Source organism: Xyrauchen texanus, chromosome 32 (genome assembly GCF_025860055.1).
Source record: "Xyrauchen texanus isolate HMW12.3.18 chromosome 32, RBS_HiC_50CHRs, whole genome shotgun sequence".
NCBI lineage: Eukaryota > Metazoa > Chordata > Actinopteri > Cypriniformes > Catostomidae > Xyrauchen > Xyrauchen texanus.
This window is the reverse complement of record NC_068307.1, coordinates 35,701,720-35,718,951: the sequence shown is the minus strand read 5'-3', so window position 1 is coordinate 35,718,951 and position 17,232 is coordinate 35,701,720. Positions and strand designations below refer to the sequence as shown.

General features: G+C 39.3%; 1 protein-coding gene across 2 annotated transcripts; it reads left to right on the top strand.

The window, feature by feature from the left end:
- Positions 1 to 143: 143 nt before the first annotated feature.
- On the top strand, positions 144 to 15,762 carry LOC127625730 (protein disulfide isomerase CRELD1-like). Of its 2 annotated transcripts, none has more exons than XM_052101095.1 (6): positions 144 to 211; positions 2,935 to 3,185; positions 3,279 to 3,362; positions 5,273 to 5,368; positions 6,973 to 7,113; positions 14,973 to 15,762. In XM_052101095.1, exons 2-6 carry the CDS (start codon positions 3,005 to 3,007, stop codon positions 15,191 to 15,193), a joined length of 723 nt encoding a protein of 240 aa, XP_051957055.1. In that variant the 5' UTR covers positions 144 to 211; positions 2,935 to 3,004; the 3' UTR covers positions 15,194 to 15,762. The 2 variants fall into 2 exon arrangements, with proteins under 2 accessions (XP_051957055.1, XP_051957054.1); XM_052101094.1 differs by having other exon boundaries at positions 152 to 479; positions 14,973 to 15,760.
- Positions 15,763 to 17,232: the final 1,470 nt, after the last annotated feature.

The window sequence follows — 17,232 nt, the reverse complement described above, 5'->3', positions numbered from 1 at the left end:
TGAACGGCCCTTTAAATTTCTCCGGTCAATATGGACTAATCACAATAATATGCGACTACTGAATGAGACATTTTTTCTTATATCTACTTTTGTATAGAGTATTTGTCTCTATTAGCCCCCAAGCGCCCCCTAGAGGAATACACCTCTCATGAAACAGTTCTAAACCCGTGCATGTGCCTCCCAGTGAGCGGAACTCAGCGAAACTATTCTGGTAAAGACTTGACTTTTCATGAGCCAGCCGATCGCCTTTGAAAGGTTGCCACGGTGCGAGGACCTTATTACATTTGTTTAGCCAAACCTTTACCGTAGAACAGCAACCAACGGAATTATCGTACTTGATATTCATGAGGTACGCCTCCGCAATAGTAGGATTCCTATTTGGTAAAACGTGATATGCGGTGGAGTGAATCTTCGTTGGAAACCGAAAATAAATCAAGAAACTGGTTCATTGACACTCCAACCAGCACTCTTGCCTATTTGTGAGTCATTTAAAAATCCATGTCGAACTTTTGCAAACTACTAATATTAGGGAGGCTACTTTACTAATACACTGCAGTGGTTCTGCTTATTTCACTTTCCTGTGTAAGATATGATATACAACTACGCATTTCAATATCGTAACAAAATTCTATAAAATTGAAATGAGTAATCTTTTTCTAAATAAAATATAAACCTTAATATGTAAACAAAACCTTAATATTTGTATTAATTTAACTTAGTTAAAAATGCATAGGCCTACATCTTAATATATATATCTATCTATATAGATAGATATATTTAAATAAGAAAATATATATAAAAAAGGAAATAGTTCTAAAATATTTTTTCATATCACCCCTTTTTTATTTTTTATTAATTTAGCAGTCGTAACATAATTACAATTACATGTATAGTATATAACTTTATATAATAATTTACTTCCATGATTGTAACAAATACTATTTAGTTTATAGATGTAGCTTACATATATAATTTTATATATAAAGATTGTTTGTGAATATTGACATAAATACTTCTAAAGTACAGCCGTAGCCAAAAGTATTGGCAGAGACATACACTTTGTGTTTTGCAAAGTTTGCTGCTTCAGTATTTGTAGATTATTTTTTCACATGTTTCTATGGTATACTGGAAAACAATGATAAGCATTTCATAAGTTTGAAAGGCTTTTATTGGCAAAAACATTCATATGCAGAGTCAATATTTACAGTGTTGGCCCTTGTTACATAACCTCTGCATTTCGCTTTGGCATGCTGAATATCAGCTCCTGGGCCAAATCCTGACTGATGGCGATCCATTCTTGACTTATTAGTGCTCTGAGTTGATCACAATTTGTGGGCTTCTGCTTGTCCACTCACGTTTTGAGGGTTGACCACAGGTTCTCTATGGGATTAAGATCCAGGAAGTTGCCTGACCACGGATCCAAAATTTCAATGTAATGATCTCTAATCCACTTCATTATCACTCTTGCCTTGTGACATGGTGCTCCGTCATGCTGGAATATGCACGGATCATCACCAAATTGCTCCTGGATCGTTGGGAGAAGTTGCTCTTGCAGGACGTTTTGATACCATTCTTTATTCACGGCAGTGTTTTTGGGCAGAATTGTGAGAGAGCCCACTCCCTTGGATGAAAAGCAACCCCACACATGGATGGTCTCAGGATGCTTCACTGTTGGCATGACACAGGACTCATGGTAGCGTTCACCTTTTCTTCTCCAGACTATCGATTTTCCAGATGTCCCAAACAGTCGGAAGGGGGCTTCATCAGAGAAAATAACTTTGCACCAGTCTTCTGCTGTCCACTACTTGTACTTCCTGCAGAATTTCAGTTTGTCCTTGATGATTTTCTTAGAAAGAAGTGGCTTCTTTGTTTCCCTTCAGTCTTCGCCTTACTGTGCGTTCAGATGCACTCACACCAACCTGCTGCCAATATTGAGCAAGCTCTGCACTGGTGGTGACACGATTCCGTAGCTGACTCCTCAGGAGGAGATGGTCCTGGCACTTGCTGGACACTCTGGGACGTCCTGAAGCCTTCGTCACTGCAGTTGATCCTCTCTCCTTGAAGTTCTTGATGATCTGGTAAATGGTTCTTTCAGATGCAATATTGTTTGCAGCAATTTCTTCTCACGTGAGGACATTTTGATACAAAGCGATGATGGTTGCACGTCTTTCTTTAGAGGTAATCATTGCTAACAAGAACACAATGATTGGAAACACTTCTTCCCTCTTTTTATAGCAATCAGTCTGCTCTTGTAATCCAATCAGAATGATAGTGATTTCACCTGACTAGTACTCGTTCACACTTTCCCAGGTGCTGCTGATATGATTAGTGAAATTATGTTAGCTGGTCATTTTGTGCCAGGGCCAATGTTTTGGTGATAAAGTTATTTTTTTTGGCCAATGAAGCTTTTTGCAATTATTTAAAAACAATGTAAATCAACACCACAACAACTGAAGCAGAAAACTTTGCAAAACACAAAATGTATGTCACTATTGGCCACGGCTGTATGTTGACTTAAATACTAGTAAATAAGTAAATAACATAATTTCTTTCTTTAAAAGCATTTTAAAGCATAAACGTACACAGTGCATGCAAATAATAAATTATATAAATGCCCAATGTACAATACTAGATATGTACAATTAAATGTATAAGTTAAATGTGCATTTTAGGCTGTAAAATTTTAAGAGAAATTAAAGAAACTAAAAAGGTGGAAGCACAAACAGTTTAGTTTTAAAACTAGCTTCATAAGTGCAGTGACCTGATTTATTTTAATTTGCAAAGCAGCTCTCATGGGAGCTGGGCAACTCATATTGAGCTAATATGATAAACAACGCACATTAAAATCCTTTCTTCTTTTCTTAAATTACATGAATTTGATTTTAAGAATACAAATTATATTTTGAATTTTCTCCTTTTTTATGTTCTTTCCAGATCTTCTAACAGCAATCTTTGTAGCAACCAAGGGTTCAAATTACCCCCCATTTTGAAGGGTTCCATTTGTATGCATAGAGTAATGTCCAGCTCTCAGATGTCCTTCCTGTCTGCTGTGCTCTGCTTTGCCTGTTTACATCCAATTTTGTGCCAGAACTGCTCAGATAACTGTAAAACATGTGGGGGAATAGAGAAAGACCAGTGCTTGCAATGTCACACAGGATTCACCCTCCACGACAACATGTGTGTGGGTAAGTCAGATGAACAGACTGAGTATAAACTTGATTCACCTCATGGTTCATTTGGTTCTGGAATAAGAACTACCTGTATTTCTATTCTGACAGATATTGACGAATGTGGTACTGAACTGGGTAATTGCCCTTATAACACATACTGCTTGAACAACCATGGATCTTTTGAGTGCAGAGGTCAGTGTGATTTATTCCCAGAGGTATTTTATTACCTGAAAATGTCATCATTATTTAGTCACCTACATGTTGCTCCAAACCCATACTCTGTCTTTCTTCTGTGTTACTCAAAGTGAGCTGTTACGCAGAATGAAAGCCTCAGTCACCATTCACTTTCATTGTATGGAGAAAAGATGCATTGAAACTGAATGGTGGTTTCAGACTAACAAAATGTTCTTTATATTTTGACATATAAGAGTTCATTCTATTTCAGAACTCAAAACTTAATAAAAGCATTTATTGAATCTAAGCTGCAAAAATGCCTCTTTCTCTACTTTACCAACATCCCTTCGCTATTTGGGGGCCCATTAATTCATGACCGCATCTACAGCGAAAAAACATCAATGCCTACTTTACATCACACCCTAGTGTGGCCTAACTATTCCTGAACACCAAAGGGGACACATCTGGACTCTATCCATCCATCTTCAACCGCTTATCCGAAGTCAGGTCACGGGGGCAGCTGCTCCAGCAGGGGGCCCCAAACTTCTCTATCCCGAGCCACATTAACCAGCTCTGACTGGGGGACCCTGAGGCGTTCCCAGGCCAGTGTGGAGATGTAATCTCTCCACCTAATCCTGGGTCTTCCCCAAGGCCTCCTCCCAGCTGGACGTGCCTGAAACACCTCCCTAGGGAGGCGGCCAGGGGGCAACCTTACCAGATGCCCAAACCACCTCAACTGACTCCTTTCGATGCAAAGGAGCAGCGGCTCTACTCCGAGCTCCTCACGGATGACTGAGCTCCTCACCCTATCTCTAAGGGAGAAGCCCGCCACCCTTCTGAGGAAGCCCATTTCGGCCGCTTGTACTCGTGACCTAGTTCTTTCGGTCATGACCCAGCCTTCATGACCATAGGTGAGGGTAGGAACAAAAATTGACCGGTAGATCGAGAGCTTTGCCTTTCGGCTCAGCTCTCTCTTTGTGACAACGGTGCGATAGAGCGAGTGCAATACCGCCCCCACTGCCCCGATTCTCCGGCCAACCTCCCGCTTCATTGTCCCCTCACTCGTGAACAAGACCCCGAGGTACTTGAACTCCTTCACTTGGGGCAATACCTCCTTCCCTACCTGGAGTACGCACTCCATCGGTTTCCACATCTGGACTATTTTGTATTATTGTTTATATAAACATGCACTACACAGACATCTTTGGCACTTGTCATGTATCTTGGGGCACTTTTAAAAGACACGTTGTAAAGGTACAGCTCTGAAAAGGAGACCCTTTTTCATTTAGCTGCTCTGCCTCTTGCTGTTTTGAACACAAATGTGTCCTCGGTGCGTTCTCACGCTCATCTGTTCTATTTTAATTGTTGGTGTCTGTAAACGTGCACTAGATGGACATTTTGACGTGTTTCCAGTGATGTGCATTTCAGTGCAGGATAATACTGAATGTGTGTGCGTCTAGTTCACACCGTGCTTTGGACTATGTATGTGCATCATGTGGATGTTTCTTCATCATATTTCATCCTGGATTGTATGTTTTTTCGGCTCATATCAAAGTGGATTTCTGGTGAACCAGTCATAATATGATTCAAGATTAGCAAAAGAACTGTTACTGAAGGATGGGGCAGTTAAAAACACCTGGATCTGATTGCAAAACCTTAAGTAAACAGTTACATTCATGAATATTTCAAATGTCATGACAGTTTGATAGTCTGTGGTGCTGTTGTGCTTACTGTAAGTGAACATTTTAACCAGTCTGACCATTCTCTGTTGACCTCTCTCATCAACAAGGCCTTTCCGCCCACAGATCTGCTGCTCCCTGGATGTTTTTTTGTTTTTGGCACCATTTGGATTAAATTGTTTTAATATTAAAACATCACTTTAATATTAAATAATATTAATACTGATTTCTCTATGTCCTTTGTATCAGGATGTGACAAGGCTTGTACTGGCTGTATGGGTGGAGGAGCTGCCCACTGTAAGAAATGTGCTGTAGGATACAGATCATCAGGGATGAGATGTTTAGGTGAGTTTTAGTCCAATCTTGTAATTATTATAGAGTTTTTCCAATCATTTCACATGAGGAACCACACAAATATGATCCAGGAGTACAAAATGAATAAAATGAACATGGTCTTAGTATGGAAGAACATTATTTATCTAGTCCTAAGGTTTTTGAATAATATTATATGTATATACTCACTGAGCACTTTATAAGGAACACTTTATTATGATCCTGCTGCTGTTGTAGGCCATCCGCCTCAAGGTTTGATGTGTTATGAATTCTGAGATGCTATTCTGCTTACTACAATTGTACAGAGGGATTATTTGAGTTAAGCCTTTCTGTCAGCTCGAACCAGTCTGGCCATTCTCCATTGACCTCTCTCATCAAAAATGCAATTCTATAAGCAGAACTGCTGCTCATTGGATGTTTTTAGTTTTTTTGCACCATTCTAACTAAAGTCTAGTGACTGTTGTGCGTGAAAATCCCAGGAGATCAGCAGTTACAGAAATACTTAAATCAGCCCGTCTGGACCAACAATCATGCAATGGTCTAAATCACTGAGATCAAATTTTTCCCCATTCTGAATGTTGATGTTATGAATCTGCACTATGGTTTAAGTTGCCATTACAAAAAATAAATAAATAATAATTAGTCATGTTGAAGGCCAGAAACTTTGTGGTATGGTTAGAGAATTCATAATACTCACTTTTGAGCTACTTTCTGCTTTCTGGAAACCCCTTTAGGCTTTATATTAATTAAAGGTTTTGGATGGAAGTTCAACCAGTTTTCTTCAGTTTTCTTCAATTTGAGAACAAACAATCACAAACATCCTATTTACACCTTAACCTGGAGCTTTTATTTTGACATTTCGCCTGGAGCTTTTATTTTGACACTTCACATTGAGCTTTTATTTTGGCACAGAATGTGCAGTGTTTAGTTTACAATGCACTGTATCTGGTGAAGCGCTATTGTCCACTCCTTTTCTGTTAGACTGTGCTGCCTTTGTTGAATGGTATAATAATTTGTAGCAGTTTCTTAAGTTTGGAATTGCCCCGATGTTTGAACATTCAGTACTTTATTTCTTTCACAATGCATGTGATGTGCTCTAAAAGTAGTGAAAACATGTCCCGCGAGTGCACAGACCAGCCTGTCACCCATTCTGAAGCACACACAGACCATGTTTATCTGTCTTTTATTGCAGTGCATTGCAATTTTATAATCAAATATGAACATATTGCCATTTTGGTGTTATTTTGATTATGTATGCTGCCCAGAAGGTTAGTGAAATTAGTCTAATGATGCGCTTTATATGAAACTTAATGGCCAAATAAAAAGCACATTATGTCCATGATATTGCATAATTTTATATTGCCAGCAAAATTATTGTGATAATATTGTGAATATTTAATATATCACCCAGCCCTAGGTGTAAGATAATTTTTGTGACTAGACTGTCCCTTTAAGAATGTTAACAAGAATAATAATATTAATCAACCTCCTACTAAGTCATATACATTTTTATTTTTTTTATCTTGTTGTCAATCTAGACTAGGCTCTCAGGTTTTGTGTTGTTTTGTTTTTTCAGGTTTTATATGCACATTATGTCTAGCCTGTTTCTCCTGCAGATATTGATGAATGCAGTGAAGAGGTATTGGCCTGTCCTGGTCTCAATGTCTTCTGTGTCAACACAGAGGGGTCCTATCAGTGTCAGTGTGCAGAGGGGTACACACGCAAAGACAGCACCTGTGAGAGGAACCAACCAGAAGGTGAGCTGGAAATATAATTTGAGTCCCAAACTGAGATATTAAATAACAGATATCTAATCTGTGTGCAGAGGTTTTAAATTTACAAACATTGAATTAAACAGATCTGTCCCAAAAGGATCAGTATTGTGTAACCCATGCAGTGTAATGTTCTTGTTACATAACATGAGGAAAATGTATCACATTGGTCCAAGTGTGGCTAAAACCTGTATTGCATGTAACAGTAGTGTCATATGACCCATATGATGTTAAACGAAAGTGAAACTGTAAAATATTACACTTTTAAATCAACATGAAATCAAAATTGACCTTATTTACTTTCTCAATATATGTTCTTGGTCTTATTGAGCACAATTCATGAGTGCACATTATTCTCAAGAAAAAAGATTGTCTTTGTAATCTGTCATAAATCAGAAAATGTGGCTAGCTAAGCTACCAACTAAACATAAAAACAAGTTAAGGGTGCACTCATTAACGTTTGTCTTTGTGTCATCTTGGACTTACATTGACACCTAGCGGCTTGGATGCAGCATAATTTAAAATCAATAGTTATTAGTTTCAGATGCCATTGTAGAAATTCACAGTCAACCATGATGACTTTAATCAAGAGTGAAAGTGTCAAATATCAGGACAGTTACTGAGATTAAGTGAGTAGTATTCGTCTGGTCATGTGATTGTAACATGGCAGCCCCCATGTGCGGAACACCTCCATGTAGAATAAAACAGCTTTTGTAAGGTTACTGATATGACTGATATGACTGGAGTCTTCATTTTAATGTGAGTGGTCATGATTTACTACATAAATTGCAAAATTACAATTCATGTCTGTAGGAGTTAAACTTTTTTTTAATGAGGACAAGTTTAAGCTTAGTTAAAAGCTATACTTTAGAGAAAGTAGCTTGCTACACTACAAGATACATGCTAAAATGCACAGAGCATACTGTCATAGACAATGCATCTAAAAGTCCTATTCAAATGACATTTATCAAAGCCATGGTACAGTATATTATAGTGCAATACAAGTATACTTTATTCAGGTGTATAGTATGGTGCAATATTAAATATATGTGCAAGCAAAAAAACATATTCCATTTTACATGTTAGTGACACACATCCATGTGTTTAATATGCAGCATTACTATTCTTATATTTATTATTCATATTTATACCACTACCTCTGCAAACCCATACCTTTTTGCACATACTTTCCTTTGCACAGTCCTATACCAATTCTTTGAACATATACTATTTATATTGTCCTGTAATTCAGTGTCTTGCAGCTGTTTAATTTCTGTATGTACTAGAAGTATTTCTCTGAATTTTGGAAGCTTCTGTTGTTCTGGTCAAATTCCGCAAACCTATATCTGATGGTTTCAGGTTGTCATACCATAGTACTTTAATATATAGTTATTGTAATGTTTCTGGCAGGCAGGACACAGGAGCAGAGGAATATGATGATGAAGTGAACCCAAGTGCAGTTTATTTACATAAGTGATGTATCCAAAATGTGAATCCAAAACATAACAACATAAACGACTTAGACTTAAACTTGATTTAGACTTAACATGAAATGACATTACATTGACAATACTCGACAAAGACAAAGGCAAACATAAGAGTGTTATGACGTTGTGGAAGTAGACACAGGACGAGGATCTAAACGCAGCAGGTTTATTTAAATAAAAGGGCAACACAAAATAACAAGAACAAAAGGAAACATCCACGATGGGAAAAGGTAAACAAAACACGAAAGGCAAACAAAGGGTTAACATAACACGGAAGGCATACACGGGGATAACTGCGGCGAAAACAAAGACGGAAACATGGGAAACCGGCATCTACATACAACAAAGACCGACAGGGGAAAGGAGGAACAAACAGGGTTAAATACACAAACACAATGAAGACTAAACGAGACACAGGTGAGAACAATGAAGAGTGCAGGCAGTGAGAGAGGCCAGGGATTGTGGGAATTGTAGTTTTACACACATACAGTGAGACTCAGGGCGGACAACAGGGAAAACGTGACATGGAATGGGATCGGTGACGGGTGAAATGGAAGACACGGAGCAGACAACACAGAAACATGACATAAACGTGATGGGTGAAACAGAGAACATAGGGCAGACAACACAGGAACGTGACAAAGAGCTATAAATACTGACATGGGTACCACCAATGAAAATACAAGACTGAAAACAATATAACAAGGAAACATGAACCAATTACATAACAAGTTAACAAGACAATAAACCAATGAAAACAAGACACATGAACATGGAGTGAAAACAGGACATCACATGACTAGGGAAACAGGAACTAAACTTTTCATAATAAAAGACATGAAAAACATGAACCAACAGAATAAATGTAGATGTGGCTGAGGACCAAGGTGGAGTAGTGGAGGGCCTGGACCATGGAGCGGAGGCGGGCCTGGACCCTGGAGCAGAGGTGGGCCTGGACCGTGAAACTCTGGCTCGGTCGCCATGACATGCCAAAGAAGTCTTCAGTGTCCTGCCTCAATGACAACCATCTTGTTGCACTCACACCCATCATCATGAAGTGCTTTGAGAGGCTTGTCATGAGGCACATTAAGACCAAGCTTCCCACCTCACTAGACCCACTACAGATCACGTATTGTCCCAACCGTTCAACAGACGCTGCCATCTTCACCACCCTCCATCTGGCCCTCACCCACCTAGATAAAAAGGACTCATACATTCGAATGCTGTTCATAGACTTCAGCGCAGCATTCAACACAATCATTCCTCAGCACCTGATTCGAAACCTGAACCTACTGGGCCTGGACACCTCCCTCTGTATCTGGATCCTGGACTTCCTGACTGGGAGACCTCAGTCAGTCCACCACACTGAGCACTGGGGCCCCCCAGGGCTGTGTGCTCAGTCCACTGCTGTTCACTCTGCTGACTCACGGCTGTGCAGCAATGCACAGCTCGAACCACATCATCAAGTTCGCCGACCGTGGTGGGTCTCATCAGCAAGAATGACTAGTCAGCATACAGAGAGGAGGTGCAGCGGCTAATGGACTGGTGAAGAGCCAACAACCTGTCTCTCAGTGTGGACAAAACACACAAGGGTGGACAAGAGATGGTTGTTGACTTTAGGAGAGCACAGAGTGACCACTCTCCGCTGAACATCGACGGCTCCTCTGTGGAGATCGTCAAGAGCACCAAATTGGTGTTCACCTGGCAGAGGACCTCACCTGGTCCCTCAACACCAGCTCTACTACCAAGAAAGCCCAGCAGCGTCTCTACTTTCTTCGAAGGCTGAGAAAAGCACATCTCCCACCCCCCATCCTCACTACATTCTATAGAGGGACTATTGAGAGCATCCTGAGCAGCTGCATCACTGCCTGGTTTGGGACTTGCACCGCAAAAGCCCTGCAGAGGATAGTGAAGACAGCTGAGACAATCATCGGGTTCTCTCTTCCCTCCATCAAAGACATTTACACAAAACGCTGCATCCGCAAAGCAACCAGCATTGTGGATGACACCACACACCCCTCACACAAACTCTTCACCCTCCTGCCATCTGGCAAGAGGTACCGAAGCATTCGGGCCCTCACGGCCAGCCTGTGTAACAGCTTCTTCCCCCAAGCCATCAGACTCCTCAATACTCAGAGACTGGACTGACACACACAAACACAGGAATGTGTGTGTGAAAACAGGACATCACATGACTAGGGAAACAGGAACTAAACTTTTCATAATAAAAGACATGAAATACAGTAACCAACAGAATAAACATGACAGTTATCATGTTTATGTACCATTTTGTATTCACATGGTGCTTCAAAATACTTAAAAGAAAACACCTACTTATCCATGTTTTTATCGAATCAGCCAATCATGTGGCAGCAGTGCAATGCATAAAATCTTACAGATACAGGTCAGGAGCATCACAGGAAATGTTTTTATCTTAGTGCTATCGACTGTGGCATGGTTGTTTGTGGGCTTGTTTGAATATTTCTGTAACTGCTGATGTCCTGGGATTTTCACACACAACAGTCTTAAGAGTTTACTCAGAATGTTACAAAAACAAACAAAAAAAAAAACATCCAGTCAGCATTCTGTGGATGGAAATGCCTTGTTGATGAGTGAGGTCAGTGGAGAATGGCCAGATTGGTTCGAGCTGAATGAAAGGCTACGGTAACTCAGATAATCACTCTGTACAATTGTGGTGAGCAGAATAGCATCTCGGAATGCACAACACGCCATAACTTGACGCAGATAGACTACAACAGCAGAAGACCATGTTGGATACATTACTAGGACCATAGTGTTCCTAATAAAGAGGTCAGTATGTGTATGATTACCATATTCCTATACCATTGTATTTACAAGGTGCCAGGGTGCATGGCCAAAAAACATGGTCATTTTCATGTAGGCTACTAAGTGTTTTGATATTCTTTTTGGTTGTAAAAAGTTTTTGTTGCAGTAAGTTGTTGACAAGCTGTGCACTCAATATAGACCTTCTTTATTACTAGCAAACAATAGGACACATTCGCAGGTTTGGTTTCCATTAATTGATAAATATCCACTGCAACCAGCATTTTCTTTAAAATTTTACCTTGAGCATGTCTTTGAGCGAGAATATGCTCCAAACGACTCTGTCTGAGTCATTCAGATGGAATCACAAAACTGAATTAGACAGTTTTGCTATCCTGTGTGACAAATTCATTGGAAAAAAAAAAACGATTTAAAAAACGAAGAGTGATTCATTTGTAACTCGGACATTTTAGTTCTGATTCAAAAACCAACTGCTGGAAACATGGCTTAATGTAAATGCTACCCTGCTACCATTTTTCTAAAATAGTTTCACTACTGAAAAAGCTACCTGATTTAAAAAATAGTGAAGATACCACCTCACTACTGAAAAATGGCTTAAGTTTAGGCATGAAACTCTACATGGCACAAGTTTATAGGTTCTTTGAACTTGTTATCTATTAGCTGATCTGCTGCTCACATGTGATATGTTAAGACAATCAGCTTGCATAGTGTAATATAAAACCGTTGGTCCTTCTACATGTAATTGGGAAGCAAATCAAGTCTTGTACTCTCTCGTTGCCTAACATTTAAATTGCTTAGTTTTGCAGATAAGCCTAATAAGTGTTGCAAGAATTTTTATCTGAAAATGTTATTTGCTCAGGTGGGTGCTGGTGCTTTTTTTCAGCACCTTGCACGTTAAAGTTTGCTTTTGACCATGACACATAGTAGAATGTCTTTAACAAGGTTACCCATAGCCATATCTGGCCTGGCATACATCACTATTTTAAGTCATTATTTTAAATAAATCCACATAATAGATGGCCTAAATCACTAGTTAAATATGCCCAGGGCTTTCTTGGTCCAGGTACAAATTGGCCCCATTTACACCTTGCATTAACATTCGTTTCATGTCTGGATAGTATCTGGACATTCTGTAGCTGGGTTCATTTCCACCTTGCACTATAAATAGAAGGGCTTCAAAGTCTAGACCTCCAAGACTTATGGACAAATTCTTGACAGTTTTCCTCCTGTGTAATGTATGTTCTGCTTGAATGATGTTTGATATTAGGAAATGCATTTAAATATAATAGGCTCATATATATACATTTGCTCGTCAACTTTTGAAAGGGGGGAGAGAAAACATATTTTTGTTATTTACATACACAACAAAAATAATGTCAATTGATACATGCCTTTATACTTGACAAAACTATGCAAATGGTGGGTCGTCACTTGATGTCCAATATAGACTCTGGGTCCCGAAGCAAAATCAGTTGAGGACCACTGTAATAGGAGATCAGTCCACTTATCAATCAAGTTATTTTTTTGGAACCCAGTCAATTTCAATATTATTGTAATGTAATAAAATAATCATACATATTTCATAATCATTGTTTTATTATTATTGATAACAACAATAATAAATATTAGAATTTTAATATACAATTGTAATTTATTTAATTTGTAATTTCTTAACTTTAAAACCCTGGTACCTTTATTTTGACTGAAAATCCTGGAAGACGTTGACCTTCTAGTGTCTGTGTGTGGGCTAGTTCACAGTAGTTTAACACGATTTACATTTAAAATCTGGTTAATTGATCCTCCGGTTCCGATCTCAATGCATGTTATTATCAATCTGAACTATTGATCATCTACTTCTGAGATGTAGTTTGTGTGGAGCGCTCACATGTTGCGTGACAATATGAGAGCTGAAAACGGCAGCATGTCATCAGCCCACGCATGTTTGTGAGTGTGTGTGTGACACAACAGAGCAACCCTCATTTAAGTGTGCTGCACATATATATATATATATTAAATGCAATCTTTTGAGATGCACAAAGCTATCGTATTTCATCAAGAGACTTTAAATAAAATGCACAAATAAAAGTAATATGGACTACATTAATTGTGCTTGTATGGTTCTTTACTGCCATTTTTGGAGCTTTGACTGTAACAAGCATAAATAAAGTACTATCGCATCGTAACACAGTATCAGATTTGGATCAGGCTTGTCGGACCGATAACTAATACGGTTAAAGCCATCAGTATCTAAATTAACCATTCTAGGATTCGGATCATTGCATTCCTAATTAAAAAATAGGAGAGAGACGCAAGCTGGCCAAGGCACACTTGGCTAGCATACACTCTATGCACATGGCTTTTTGGATCAGCAGCAGCACACAAGTTTTGGTGGTAAACACAGGTTTGTCTGATTGTGCAGCTGCATGTCCACATGCTTAACTCAGCATGTCTGTGTATGCTATAGTTCTAGCTATAGCAAGTTTTCATTCTTGCTCTGCTGTGGCAGCTTTCCAAAATCTTTCCAAGAGTTGCCATAACTGAAATGACTAATGTTCAGGCATGAATCTCTACATTGCGCAAGCTGATTAATTCTTGTTATCTGTTAGCTGATCGGCTCATTCACGTGATATGTTAAGCAAATCGTCTGGCATGGTGTAAGCTGACAGGTCCTTTGACATGTAATAAGGTAGCCAGTCAACTTGTGTACATTTGCAGTTTGCTCAGTTTTGCAGAAAAGCCGGTTTCACAGTAGGACGTGTGAGAGTTTATCTCTGAAACCCTCCTCTTTCCCAGCTGCACCTGTGTAGATTTGTTAGATTGGGATTGTATTTATGTCTACTTGTGCAGCAGCATGTTCTACATGCTCGATGCAGCATGTCTCGTGTTTTGTACAATTGTGCTGCAGTCTTCATGCTTAACTGGGCATGTCTGTGTGTGTTCTAGGAGTAGTAAGTCTCTGTACTTGCTCTGCAGCAGCATAGCGGATCTAGTCCATCAAGACCCAAATCCGGTCAATACAGTATGTCATGCCTACATTAACATGCTAAATCTTTCAGATAGTTATCATGACTGAAATGAAGTTGATCTAATAGCTTAGCTATTTATACCAAAGCTATTGCCCATCGCTGGTCATCAAAATGTAATAACTTGCTCTGCTTCTGAAACAACTTTCCTTTTCTGCTGAAGCCCTTATTTTTTTCAACCCCTCACCTCCCTTTGTTAATTTGTAATGTATTTCCACCTAAATTTGGACCCAGTGGGCCAAATTCTGGACAAGCCCCAACATGCCCAAAACATCGCTCCCGCTGTGCTTTTGACATCACATTCTTTTTGATCTCTGGTTACAGAGAGAGACATCATTTACACAAAAGTTATACAAGTATTATGAGATCTGCATGCACAATGTTTCCTAGCCGGAACTGTGACTGGTCATTGTTATTCAAATAATTTTTTTTTAAATGTATTTTCACGCGTTGCTTTCACATACGTGTGTGTTTATAGAGCTTCCAAAGTGTTCTGGTTTTATTGACCTCTTGCTATCTCTCTCCTCAGCTGGTGAAGAAAGGGGTCTTTTTGATGACATTCAGGAAGATGAAATCAAGGTTCTGCAGCAAATGTTCTTTGGTGTGGTGCTGTGTGTATTGGCCACATTGATGGCTAAAGGGGACCTGGTGTTTACCTCTATCTTCATGGGTGCAGTGGCTGCCATGGCTGGATACTGGCTCTCTGATAAGATTGATCGAGTGATGGACACTCTCATAAGAGGGAGATAAGCACAAAGAAGCCTGCAACAGACTTGTAATGTTATTTGCAATGCTTTTGTTTTTAAATAGTCTATATATATATATATATATATATATATAATTTTTGTGGCCCTTTATTGCACTGCAAAATGGCCATATGTTGGCACTTGAAACTGAATTGACACATGGAAAAAGTCAGTATGCTAAATGAAGAAAGGATTGACACAAATTGTCAAACTCAGAAGAGGACAAAAATGTACAGTTTTACAAAGAAACGTTGTGCATACAACTTGTATTGTTTGAGCAGAATTAAATTGAATTTGTCTTTCTCTGAAAACGTCCCCTCTGTTGCAACTCTCAAATCCCATTTGCACTTGTGCATTTACAATATTGTTAAAGGTTTGGTGTCAATGGAACCATTATTAAAATAATATAAAAACAACAACAAAGAATATATACAATCTGTTAATACATTCTGTTATAAAAAAGACTAAAACTAACAGAATTTTCCCCACGTAACTGCATACTAACAAGGGCTGTCAATCAGTTAAAATTTAACTGAAATAATGACATTTTATGCTGATTAATTAATATAATTAATTGCAATTATTCACATACATTTATATTTGCAGCAAAAGGCCCCAAAATAAAAATAATTAAATATATGATTAAATCATTAGAATGATATTTAAACAATTAAATATACAGTGGGGAGAACAAGTATTTGATACACTGCTGATTTTGCAGGTTTTCCTACTTACAAAGAATGTAGAGGTCTGTAATTTGTATCATAGGTGCACTTCAACTGTGAGAGATGGAATCTAAAACAAAAATCCAGAAAATCACATTGTATGATTTTTAAATAATTAATTAGCATTTTATTGCATGACATAAATATTTGATCACCTACCAACCAGTAAGAATTCTGGCTCTCATAGACCTGTTAGTTTTTCTTTAAGAAGCCCTCCTGTTCTCCACTCATTACCTGTATTAACTGCACCTGTTTGAACTCGTTACCTGTATAAAAGACACCTGTCCACACACTCAATCAAACAGAGACCAGAGAGCTGTGTAAGGACATCAGAGACCAGATAGCTGTGTAAGGACATCAGGGATAAAATTGTAGACCTGCACAAGGCTGGGATGGGCTACAGGACAATAGACAAGCAGCTTGGTGAGAAGGCAACAACTGTTGGCGGAAATATTAGAAAATGGAAGAAGTTCAAGATGACGGTCAATCTCCCTCGGTCTGGGGTTCCATGCAAGATCTCACCTCGTGGGGCATCAATGATCATGAGGAAGGTGAGGGATCAGCCCAGAACTACACGGCAGGACCTGGTCAATGACCTGAAGAGAGCTGGGACCATAGTCTCAAAGAAAACCATTAGTAACACACTACGCCGTCATGGATTAAAATCCTGCAGCGCACGCAAGATCCCCCTGCTCAAGCCAGCGCATGTCCAGGCCCATCTTAAGTTTGCCAATGACCATCTGGATGATCCAGAGGATGAATGGGAGAAGATCATGTGGTCTGATGAGACAAAAATAGAGCTTTTTGGTCTAAACTCCACTCGCCATGTTTGGAGGAAGAAGGATGAGTACAACCCCAAGAACACCATCCCAACCATGAAGCATGGAGGTGGAAACATAATTCTTTGGGTATGCTTTTCTGCAAAGGGGACAGGACGACTGCACCGTATTCAGGGGAGGATGGATGGGGCCGTGTATTGCGAGATCTTGTCCAACAACCTCTCAGTAAGAGCATTGAAGATGGGTCGTGGCTGGGTCTTCCAGCATGACAACGACCCGAAACACAGCCAGGGCAACTAAGGACCTGAACCCAATAGAAAATCTTTGCAGGGAGCTGAAAGTCCGTATTGCCCAACGACAGCCCTGAAACCTGAAGGATCTGGAGAAGGTCTGTATGGAGGAGCGGGCCAAAATCCCTGCTGCAGTGTGTGCAAACCTGGTCAAGAACTACAGGAAACGCATGATCTCTATAATTGCAAACAAAGGTTTCTGTACCAAATATTAAGTTCTGCTTTTCTGATGTATCAAATAATTATGTC

Coding starts and splice junctions, on each gene's coding strand:
- LOC127625730 (XM_052101094.1), top strand. CDS start 394: ATGCGGTGGAGTGAATCTTCGTTGGAAACCGAAAATAAATCAAGAAAC. Junction 3,186..3,278: donor CCACGACAACATGTGTGTGG/GTAAGTCAGATG, acceptor CTATTCTGACAG/ATATTGACGAATGTGGTACT. Junction 5,369..6,972: donor ATCAGGGATGAGATGTTTAG/GTGAGTTTTAGT, acceptor TTTCTCCTGCAG/ATATTGATGAATGCAGTGAA.